The sequence below is a fragment of the Corylus avellana genome, chromosome 3 (genome assembly GCF_965113065.1).
Source record: "Corylus avellana chromosome 3, dhCorAvel1.hap1.2, whole genome shotgun sequence".
Lineage (NCBI taxonomy): Eukaryota > Viridiplantae > Streptophyta > Magnoliopsida > Fagales > Betulaceae > Corylus > Corylus avellana.
In genome coordinates, this window is record NC_142492.1 from 29,776,941 (window position 1) to 29,788,908 (window position 11,968).

The 11,968-nt window shown below is 34.2% G+C and overlaps 1 protein-coding gene across 1 annotated transcript; it reads right to left on the reverse strand.

The window, feature by feature from the left end:
* Positions 1-1,835: 1,835 nt before the first annotated feature.
* On the reverse strand, positions 1,836-3,783 carry LOC132175130 (filamentous hemagglutinin transporter). Its single transcript, XM_059586968.2, has 2 exons — positions 3,473-3,783; positions 1,836-2,535 (listed from the first exon to the last, which is right to left on the reverse strand). Exons 1-2 carry the CDS (start codon positions 3,695-3,697, stop codon positions 2,020-2,022), a joined length of 741 nt encoding a protein of 246 aa, XP_059442951.1. The 5' UTR covers positions 3,698-3,783; the 3' UTR covers positions 1,836-2,019.
* Positions 3,784-11,968: the final 8,185 nt, after the last annotated feature.

Here is an 11,968-nt window from a genome sequence, read left to right on the forward strand (position 1 = left end):
TAACTCACGCAACTCAACCAAATTAGACTTAAAGAACTACTGATGGGGATTAATCTTCATTGATTAATCCGGTAGGGCAGTAGAGGGCACAAACAATATATATAATTTTTTTTTTTATATATATAATTTTTGAAAAATTTGGAGAAATAAAAACCATTAAAAACTCATAGGAGAAGGTAGGTGAGGAATTGAAAAGGCCGATGAAATTAAATTCTCATTTATTATGGGTTAGGTATATTAATGAATTTGGTCATAATTATATTTAGCTTCATGCAGCACCTATTAAACGCATCAATTTCACAAAGTGTAGGTGAATACCCTTTTCAAACATTTATATGACACAACCATAATTTCGTACGTCCCTATCCTCTTTAATAATCTATACAAAGAGGCATTAATGATGGATAGAAACTCGTATTTTCCCTCACCATTTTTTCAGTTTTCTTTCTTTTGCCCACTCCATTCTAACCAAAAAAATCAACTTGAACGGATAAAAGTCTCAATCTGAGATTAATGCCTTTTGCATCATTACCACGGACTGACTAATTAATAAATATCTGCATTTGCATTTTAGGTTGGTCGGTTTCCCTATTAAGGCATTAACTACTTGCCCTACAATTAACTTCTTGGTCCTTAATATACCCTAGCCCGAATTGGAACACCATCCTCTCTAGTTGAAATCAATAGCAAAAGAGTTAGGTTCTCTTTTTTTAGGGATATATTTATCTTTTCACTTTTGTCTGGACAATTATAGCCTTATAGACTATTCTCCCGTTGATTTCAATTGAAGATGATTCGATTCCACCTACCCGGGTTCTATACTTTTACCGTTACTCTTAAATTAAGTTATAGGAAAAAGTACACTTTATTCTCCCAAAATTTAGAACGATTTCAATTCGTCTTCCAATATTTTAATTTTTGCAATACACCCCCCAAAGTTCCAAAATTTGCAATTTGACCAATTTTATCCCAAACTTCCCATATTGTCCATAATTTTTTATTTTATTTTATTTTTTTTATAAAAAATTAAAAAAAATAATAATAATTCTTTGACCATTTTTGCACCCCAATTTCTTTTTCTAAAAAAAATAAAAATAAAAATAAAAACTTAGGGACAATATGAGAATTTTGGAATAAAATTGGTCGAATTGCAAAAATTTAAAAGTTTGAGAGAGTACATTACAAAAATTGAAACATTAGAAGTCGAATTGAAAATCACCCAAATATAATTTTCCCTAAGTTATATTACTTAAAAATCAATTTATTAGGGGAACTCAATGTTAGGTACATGATTGCTGAGACTTATTTTTGATTTGTCAAATGTCATGATGCCCAAATCTAATGGCTAGGAGAAAGAAGATGTGCTCCAAAGAGATGGAGAGTTGGTGTTCGGATTTAGTATGCCAACTTCTCTTCAGCTACTGCCCATCAAATCTATACAACTTCCTTTGACTAAATGTGTAAAATGTGTTTCAAATCTCCCAAATCTTGTGGTGGCCAATTTCCAAGGTCCACATGATGTCAACACTGGAGATAGAGTAAGAGTAAAAGTATTTTTTGTCACAAAATTGAACCCACACATAAAAAAAAAAAAAAAAAAAAAGTCTAACATTCCTGTTCCTGATCAGATGTTTGCAGTTGATTATCTACCTACATGGTTGACCTTGAATGCTGCAAATTGAATACATACAAAATCCTTGATGAAGCTTCAAAGATAGATCACCTACTTCTAATTACCACTTCAAATATATATATATATATATATATATATATATATATATATATATATATATATATATATATCATGAAAATATGAGGGGGGGTGGAAATCACAATTCACAAGGATGAAAAACTTCTATTGACTATGCTAGTAAAACCCACCATCCTTTTAACATGTACAATATGTTCTTCTTTCACTAACAAATCTATTTCTTAAACCTTAATCTCCTCATCTATCATCTACAAAAAAAGAAGAAGAAAATATTGGATAAAAAGCATAGATAGTATTCGTTAATCAACTCAAATTGATATGTTGAGATCAATCCTAGGTTTCTTGATCATCGGCAACGGTACAACCGAGGCGCACCGGGGACATTTCGGGTTGTTTTTGGTTATCAAAACATAAGACAAGCAACCGGGGCACCCCGCCGCAATCGGCGACGACGATAGCTTATCTTCGTGTTCTTCTTCTTGGGTTTCTTTGATCGACGACGACGATGAAGAATATGAAGGCGACACCGATGATTTCCAAAACGATGATCTCTTCTTCACCGGCTCTTTCTCCGCCCTTTCAAGGGCGGATTTCACCTTATCAAGAGTGCAGACGCTTTGGTAATTGTTGGATGAGGAGGAGGATGATGATATTAGCTTCAAATCCAAGCAGCTCTCTTCAAAAAGATTTAATGTGATTTTTGACGGCGATGGTGGGAAATTTAAATCTTGAAGCTTTGGGACTGTTGGATTGGTTTGGTGCTTGTGCTCTGAGATTGAAGGTGAATTTGGGGTGCTACATCTTTGTAGGTACACTTTCCCTGACTGCAACCATTGAAAATTATAAACAAAAAATATACACAAATTAAGCATAAGTGTGACGTACTTAACTAATTATTAATTAAAAAAAGAAGACGAAGAAAATCATGAGTTTCCAATTTTATATTCATAAGATATTAATGGTAGACTATTCCAATAAAAGATGGGAATTTATTAGAGAGAGAGAGAGAGAGGGAGAGATTCAAGGTCCAAGGAAGAAAAGTAGTGGTATTCAATAATGATTAAAAAGCAACTGTTAGAGGATCCTAAGCCGTCCGATCAGAAGGGGCAGATCATTGAAGAGTAACATTCGGTTAATGGGAAATGAAAATCCTCGTGCTCTTAATTACTGTGATATTGAAAATCTTTATATTTGTTTTAAATAAAGCAATAATAATGTTCAAGGAACTAAACTAATTATTATATGGAATATGGTCAAACATAAAAATGGGTTCGAAATTTCTAGATTCTGTTTGGCTGCAGACTGAAAAAAAAAAAAAAAAAAAAAATCCAATTTGAGAAAAATCTTAACTTTTGGGGGTGAATGGAAAACCAAAAGCTCAACGCTAGTTCATGAACTGAATGATTTGAGTTCTCCGTATGATTTACAACAATGGGAAAAAACAAAAAAAAATTCTCTTCCTCCTATTCCTCCAATTTCTCGGTGACCAAACATAGAACAGCGAGAAAATTATAGATAAGAATCAATATCTTCTTCACACAAGAAGAAAGCAAAGCCCAAAATTGAAGCTCTATAAATAACAGAGATCCAAATCAGAGAAAGAGATTCCAAAGAAAAAACATGGCCGCAGTAATCTTCACAAAGAAAAATCGTGAATTTCAAAACGAAGTATGAGGGAAAAGCAAAATTTTCTCGAGTAAATTGTGGAAAAGGTAACATTTTCCCCGAAAGAAAGAGACCCAGATGAGAAAATGGACGAACCTTCAAGTCTAGACGCTTTTCCCAGCCATTAGGGACCTGCAAGTCGAGGTCCAATTCCTGGGACTCAACAAGCTTAGAGGTAGAGGAGGAGGACCCGCCAAGGAGGTCACGGGTAATTAGAGCCGTAGATTTCTCACAGCTAGAATCATTCCCTACCGCCCGATGCTGATCCTCCTTGCTGTACCCATTCAAGACCCGAACCAGAGCGCTCACGTCAGCAGCCATTTCTGAAGCTTCAGCAACCCAAGGCTTTTGGTTTTAGAGAGAGAGAGAGAGATAGAGAGAGAGAGAGAGCGAAGGGTCTTCTTAGGAATAAATAGAGCTATATAATATAAGTAAGTGATAACATAGGCCGTTATGAAATAAATATAACAAGATTTTATTGAAATTATGATTAACTTAATTGATTAATTATAAATATGATTAATTGATTCATTAATGGTGTGCGTGTATTAATTGATGGAGGTAGTAGTGGTGGGGTGAGGCTGGGAGGAGAATTCAAGAAAAGAGGGGCATGCAAGTAAATGGCTGCATTTAATGCTCCCAAAAACTCCCTCTTTTAGACACCTTTGCCTCTTTAATTGGGGATTGTGATTTTTCTTTTTTTCTTTTCTCTTCTTTTTTTCATGACAAGAAGATGGCCTGTAAATCTTCTTGTCCTTTTTTTTTCTGGGGATTCGATGGCATTTGAAGCACATTAATGAATTAGGCTTTCCGTTTGCTAAGGAAAAAAAAAATTGCAAAAGGGTTTGTGTGTGTGTGGGAATAGGAGGGAGTTAGACAAGTTTTTTTTTTCTTCTGGATTTTCATTAAATTTAGGGCAACACAAGTTTGACACGTCTTGATTGAGCATGATAGTGATCCGCTATCAATATGTTAAAGACACAGTTGAGTAGTTTCCATGAAAACATTGATCATAGTAGGGCCCCTAAAAAAACAAAGGATGTCACTTTTAACAAGAAATTAATGTTTTTTAATCTTATTTTGGTACTTTTAAATGTGGCAATTCGGGTTAACCCTTGTTATTAAAAAAAATTTGCTACAATACTGGTTTAGTTTTTATCCAACTTAAATCAGAAATAAAAGATATAAAATATTTTTTCGTTGGTATTTGGCGCTTGCGTAAAATCATAAGCATTTTTTTATATATATTTTTTCATTCATTTATATTAAACTTTAAATTACGATAATGTCTTGGCGAGGCCTTCACCAGGTCCAAGCAAGTCTCGACTGGGTCATCGCTGTTTTCCAACCCAGTCTCAACGAATACCGAATGGATCCCAATGTTGGCCCGGTGGGGTCTTGGAGAATTCTGGTGGTGGCCCGATAGAATCCTGACAAATTCTCGACGTGCCCCAATTAGGTCCCAACGGGTCTCGACTAGGTCCCAACGAAGTCTTGGTGGTGTCCAGGCATGTTCCGATGGTGGCTTGGTGTCCTGGACAGGTCCCAACGTTGGCTTGGTGGAGTCCCGACGATGTTCTAGTTGGGCTGTCGATTTAAGAATAAAAATATCAAACTCAGAAAATGGTTTGCCGTTTTCAAAAATGGAAACTATTTTAGGGAAATTAACGAAAGTTTTTTGGTCAAATTGAAAATATTTTCAATCACACCAACCACTAAAAAATACGAAAAATATTTTTCAAAAATTGTTTTACGTTGAACCAACATAACCAATTTCACTTAAGGACCATGGGGGGTATGGCGGTACTCTAATGAACATAGAAAATTGTTAAACGATTTTTATATGAATATGTTTGAGAGAAAATTACTGTAGAGGGCAAGGAAGGGGTCTTCCTCTTTGTTTGGCAAAGCCTTTTTCCTTAGACAATGTAATTGGTGTAGAATGATGTGAAAAAAATAAAATAAAAAATAAAAAATTAAGAATGTTTTGTATAAAAAAGTGAAAAAGTTTTGTTTTATAATAATTTTTTTATTTGAATAATAATAAAAAGTGAATAATGTAATATAAAAAGTGAAAAAAGTTAGAATGATTTGATGTTAGTTTTTTTGAGAAATTGTGATAAACAATAACAAAGAAAAAAGAAAGGCTTTGCCAAACAAATCCCGCCTCTAGTGATCCAACCCACAACAAAGATGGAAGCTCACTCTCACTGCAAGCCTTGTAGAGGGAAGGAGGAAGATAGCAAGAAGTGGGTCTCCCCCCCTCCATTTCAAAATCCTTCTATTTTCTTTATTTAGTGTATTTTGAATGGTAGTGTTTTTCAAAAGTTTTAATGATGGTAGTGTATTAAATGCAATACCCTTCAAAATGCACTAAATGAAGGAAATAGAGCGAGTTTGAAATGGAGAGGATCCTTTCCCCCCCCCCCCAAGCCATGCCCTCTTCATTAATGTTCTCCTTCATTTTTTTTTTTTTTTTTTTGTGGCCATGTATCAAATTGGAGAGACATTGTATATACATGAAAATATTTTATTGAATCTAATGTATTTATTTTTTGCATACATGGCAAAGCTTTTGTTAAAAAATAATAATAATAAATAAATAAATTCAAAAAAAAAAAAAAACTACTGAAAAGTGTACACAATGACAAATTTGGGTGAGTGTAAAGTGTAAACTAAAGATCCTTTTCAAGTTACTTCATTTTTTTTTTCTTCTTTAGGTCTTTTTGTTTTTTTTTTTTTTTTAGTCTTTTGTTTGGGTTATTAGTGATTACATCTACTGCAAACCACAATCTCCACCATCAACACACTCTTCCTCCTCGGCCCACGAGACTTTAAATGGCTTGTAAGCATGGAATGTAAATCACATCAGATGACAACTAAATGGTGCAACCCATGGTTTGGCTAAGGAAACTTTATCTTTGAGTTTAGAAAACGGCTTTATTGATGAAGTTCCCCTTTGTATATATGATATCATCTCTGTAGAGTGTTATACTTAAGTTGTTTTATTAATAAGATCCGCTCAATTTCTCTAAAAAAATTAAAAAAAAAAAAACACACACACACACTCTTCCTCCTCTATCATCGGCCTCCGCTTAACCAGCGGCGGATATAAGGGGGGGCCCCCCCACCCCCTTCCCTCCAAAAAAAATTTTGCAATATTTTTTTTCTAAGGGTTATTTTTGTAGTTTTCTTGACCCTAACCCCTACTTCTGATTCTCGTGCCCCTACTCTTCTTCTTCTTGGCCATTTTTTTTAATTGATTTGTTATTTTAATTTATTATAACATGTTAATAATTTGATTTTTTTTTTTTGAATTTTTATTCTTATATATATAAAATTTATTATTTTAGTTTTGCCCCCTCCTAATACGAATTCTTAGATCTGCCACTGCGCTCAACCGTCCACCCTCACGCATGTAACCCATGCGCCTTTCTCGCGCATGCGGGTTTCACTCGTCGCTAATGCTTTTGGTCTCCTACAACAAATCTCCTCCATCATAGCTCTTTTGGCTCTCCTTTGTAGAGCCATTTTGGTCTACCAGAAATTCTAGATTTAAAAAATATTTGATTTTGGTATTTTTCTATCTCATAACCCAAGTTGGTGTTTCCTCCATCTTTGTATATCTACCTCTTAGTCTCCCCAACTCCCTCATAAGTTGAACATGAGCTAAGTTAAAAAAATATTTCCTTTGTTGATATCCACATTGTCTACCATGGGGATTGCCTTCTTCGTCTTCGAGTATCTCCTCTAGAGCAGTGGCTAGATTGCTCAAGTTACCATATTGGACAATTTTCAATGCGCCTTTCACATTAAAAGGGGTACTCATTCCTAGGTATGCAAACATCCTTCTCCCAACTCTCTTTCCATTTTCATTCATTTCTAGGCACTGTTATGACTTAAGCTTCGAAGGCTATATTGATACCTTGCAAGCATGCGATTTTTGGTGACTTTCTTTATTTTGCAGGTGGCCTGACTCCTAGTTCGCTCGTCCTAAAATATGCGTCAACATGTGGTGTCTGTGGAAAATAAGGCTCCTCTTCTCTTCGAACGGTTGGGCTAGACTAATGGATCTCCTCTTCCTTCTCCATATTTTCGCTCACCCGTAGCATATCATATCCTCATTTGTTTGCAACAGATTTGTAGTTATCCTTGGTAGATCTATATTATATGCGCTCATCCATGATAGGACTTTGTTTGTCCATCTCAAATATGCAAGTCTAGACAATTACTTCTTCTTCCTCCTCAAGATCCACATTCATTTAAGAGAGATTTACAAGGTCATTCATAAGATCATTTCGATTCGATTTTTCTTTTGAATACCAATAGAAGGTTCACTTTTTCAAACTGGATCAAATTATTTATGGTTAACTGAGGTTCCTCTGAGCCATCTCTCAAGGCAGTCAAGTTTTTGTATTGGATCATAATACATCGTGCTCAGTCAACCATGTTGGGAATTATGCCCTGAATCCCAGTGATCTTAATTAGATTCATGATGCCATTTAATTTTTGTAATGAATATATGTTTTTTATTTATCGATTAAATCATTTTGAGCATATGACATATATATACATCGTATTTTACATGCCTATTACCAATAGTTCATTATGCATATGAAATGTCCTAAGAATGACATTGAATATGGCTATGGGTGTGAATAACGTTGTTATCACATAAGGTCTTAGTCCTTAAATCCTAGTATCCTTAAAGATATAAAGTGTGCAATTAGTAAATAGAACTGGGACAATTTTAAGTAAGACTGTTACACATCGAATCTTGGCGATTTACCTTGATCAAGCGAAGCGGTGCCTTCGGATTGATGTGTAGGTGCTGAGACCCTAAGGCACTGAATGAACCAAGGAGTTGCCTTTTTATAAAGATATTGTCTATTAAGAAAAAAGACAATAACTCCTTAACAAACTACTTTGGACTTTGATTCTAAATTTTGAGCGAATTGAAGAATCAGATGTTTTGTGTGGATTACTTTGATGTATCACTGAATGAGACCCATCACCGATCAAACTAAACCTCAGTGCATTGGTTAATCGCATGAAACATTGTGGGAAAGCAATTTCCAAGAGGAAATCCAGATCCTTTGTCAATAGGCAAAAAAATAAAAAAATTTCCTATTGAGATAGATTTTATGGATATTATTCTCAAGTCTATGGGCATCGCATTTTGGTTGGCATACCAAAATATATATGTGATTTACAAATTATGAGAATAACGAAAAGTTAGTGACTCAATGAAAAGATGTAGAGAAATAAGTGACAGTATCCTCATCCTTAATCCTGCTACGAAAAATTTTATGCAGGAATTAGAAGTCAATGTTAAAGTAAGTCAAATGGATTAATTGTTTAAACAAAAATTTTTATTGGAGTCTAGTCACAATTATTTAGTGAAATTAATTATAATTAAAATATTCTAAGCTCTCTTCCTCCGCGTTTTGATCCAAAAGTCACAGCTATTGAAGAAAACAATGATGTGGAGTTGTTGGATGTGGCGTTGTTGGATGTTGATGAACTTAAATGTTCCCTTATAACCTATGAAATAGGAGATTTTCTTCCAAAGCAAAGAGTCTAAAATTGAAATCTTCCAATAAATAAAAAAAAAGTCATTGTGGAAGAATTCAGTGAAGAAGAGTTATCTGACTTTGAACCCGTAGCCCTTTTAACAAGAGACTTTTATAAGAATTTGAAGCATGCTAAAAAGTCTAGTAGAGGATTTCCAAAGTTGCTCTTCAAGGGAGAATATCATAATGATTCAAGAGGTAAAGCCTTCAAGGATAAGAAGGACAAGAAGCTTCGTAGTCCTCCGTGCTAAGAGTGTCTATGGTATTGCCATATCAGGACTGACTGTGGAAATCTGAAGAATACTAAAGAAAATGGCATGAATGTATCACTGAGTTATGAATCAGAGTCAAATGACTTCGATGATCAAAAGGGAAAGAAAGTCATATACATGGCGTTTCCAACTACTGTAAAAGATTCTGTTGATCCTACGTCAGTTGGTGGTGATGGTGAATCCTATAAAGATGATTCAGATGAAGAATTTGAGAAAAGTGGCAGTTATCATGTGACCTATGACACCCTTATCAGAAATTGTGCTGATGGTAGAAAAGAAGTGCAAGAATCTCCTGAAGAACCTGATTGAAGCAAAAGAATAAAATATCTATTTTAAAAATTTGTTGGACTCAACTAACAAGATTGAAAAATCTTTAAAGGTAGAAAATAATTCTCTTTCTACTAAGTTATTTGATCTTAACAATTGTTGCTAAATTGAAGGATGAGAATCAATTATTAATGAATGATGCCCAGAAAGAGAAAACTTCTACATAATCACCTTCTTTAAAACTCAACATCATCTTGAGCATGCAAAAGTCTTTCGGTGATAAACATGGGATTGGTTTTCATCAAATTGCTTCTAGTTCAAGAAATGTTGGAGCTTCAAAAAATTTGATTAATTTTGTTCTTGCCTTACATGTTTTGTTGAGTAATCCTAGAAACAGTGAGAAGGGTAAATGTATAATTGGTAATAGGTCTCTTATTATTATTTTTTTGGGATGAGAAGGTTTAGTAGACAGAATTCTTAGACCTTTGTCAATAGAGCTCATTTCAAGGACCTATTCCCACTTGCCACTTGTATGGCAAAGTTGGCCATATCCGACCTCATTGCAACTGTCTCTCTCATAAAACTTCTGTCAAGAAAACTTTCCAAGGAAATGAGATTAATTAAGACACACAATAGCACCCTTGATCGTATCATTTCCTTTATGAAGGATATTACCTTTAGGTTGGATAAACTTGAAGATAATCAAGGTCCTACCTAAGGTTAGTTTTGGGTGTACATGGCTAGTTCTCATTTTGTCTTTGTCTATCTTGTGTTATAACTCATGTATTATGTGGTGTGGGTGCTGCAGCTCTATTATTGTTTGTTGCTGAACTCTTTGGTTGAAATTGTGGTTGGTTCTATTTGGTTTAGTTTTTTTTTTTTTTTAATTATTATTTTTTATTTTATTTTATTTGTCTCACGCCTTAACAGGAATGGATTGCCATCTAATGGCCCTTCTTGTTTCGATCCTATCGTAACAGTAGTCCATTTACGTTAAGACGGACGTTTAAGTGACGAGCACATTTATTTGCTCCTCTTGTCTTAACGGGACGTAACCACGTCATGATGGGAACTAGATCTAGTTCCGTCACACGTGGGTTCGTGCTTAGTTGTGACTCTTCACTTGCTTGTTTCATTTCCTCTCCATTTGTTCACCCCTCCAAGGTTGCATTCCGGCATTTTTCTCTATTTTTCATCATCAATCACTTGAGCTATGTTCTAGCTCTTAATCTCATTCAACGGGACACTTTGTGTTAACCACTTGACCTTTTATCTCTCTACTCAAGATCCGGCTTACATGATGTTATTAAAATAATATGTATGTTGAAGTTTAATCAACAGTAAAAATTGAATCTTAAAGTTGACTTACTTTTAGAAGCTTTTAATATAAGAGGAAAAATAAAGAGATATTTTAAAAAATTCAATCTTAACCGTTTATTAAACTAAAATATATATGCTATTATTTTAATAACAGCATGTAAGTCGAATCCCTCTACTTGTACCCTAAATTAAAGAATTTGGCGTTTGACCCACTGAGCATTCAAAGCTAGATCTAAAAAGCTTATTTATTCATTTATACAACTTATGTAAGAGGAAAACTTGATTTTATGAAGCCAGAAACAATTTACTCTTATTATACAGAAATATCTTAAACATAAATTCTTAAGTTTTCTTTTTCTTTTTCTTGGTTGAAAAAAATTAATAACATTAAAGAGAGAGAAGCATTAAAGCAGGTGGCTAAACAACAAACTACCTTTCACGATATGACCCATTGCAACGTTGGCTTGTTGAATACAACATCCTTTTGCATTTATGTAGGCTTGTAGAAGTTGGATTTGTCATTTTCTTTCGAGAAAAGACTTGCGCTTTGATGCCAATCCATTATTTTCATCTAGTATTTTAAGATGCTGCCAAACAAAATTTAATGATCCATCCCACACACGCATCCACATCTCTTCTTCCTCTTCCTCTTCCTCTTCCTCCACCTAAATTAAATCCATTCAAAACCCACTGTTCCCCTCGTGACTTTCTGCCACTTGCTTCCAAAAAAAATTATATTTTAAGGGTATTTTTCTCTTTTTACTTTTTAAAAAATAAAAATATTTATTTAATATAATTAATTCGATATTCTTCAATTTATTTAAATTAAAAAAGATTCTAATTCTTTGCTTCCCGCACTATTCTTCGTTAAAGGGTTTTAGTTATCGCCATTTACCAAAACATAAGCCACGGGCCTATGGGCCCACCGCCGTACCATGACCTTTTTTTTTTTTTTTTTTTTTGTGGGTAAAAGGGAAGATTGCAATCTCAATGGTAAATTCCTACGACACATTAATTAAATTGAAAAATTGGAGAGACAATATAAGTTGAGTGTAGTTTCTTCAAACTTTTGCTATGGCATCCATAGCCCCAATACAAGAAACTAATTTAATTTTAACCTTACTACTGAAAATATATAATCATCAAAATAGATATAGAGT

Excerpts from the sequence above, each read along its gene's own strand:
- LOC132175130 (XM_059586968.2), bottom strand. The coding sequence starts at position 3,697 with ATGGCTGCTGACGTGAGCGCTCTGGTTCGGGTCTTGAATGGGTACAGC. Across the intron at positions 2,536-3,472 it reads AAAAGCGTCTAGACTTGAAG|TCAGGGAAAGTGTACCTACA; the intron begins GTTCGTCCATTT and ends CAATGGTTGCAG.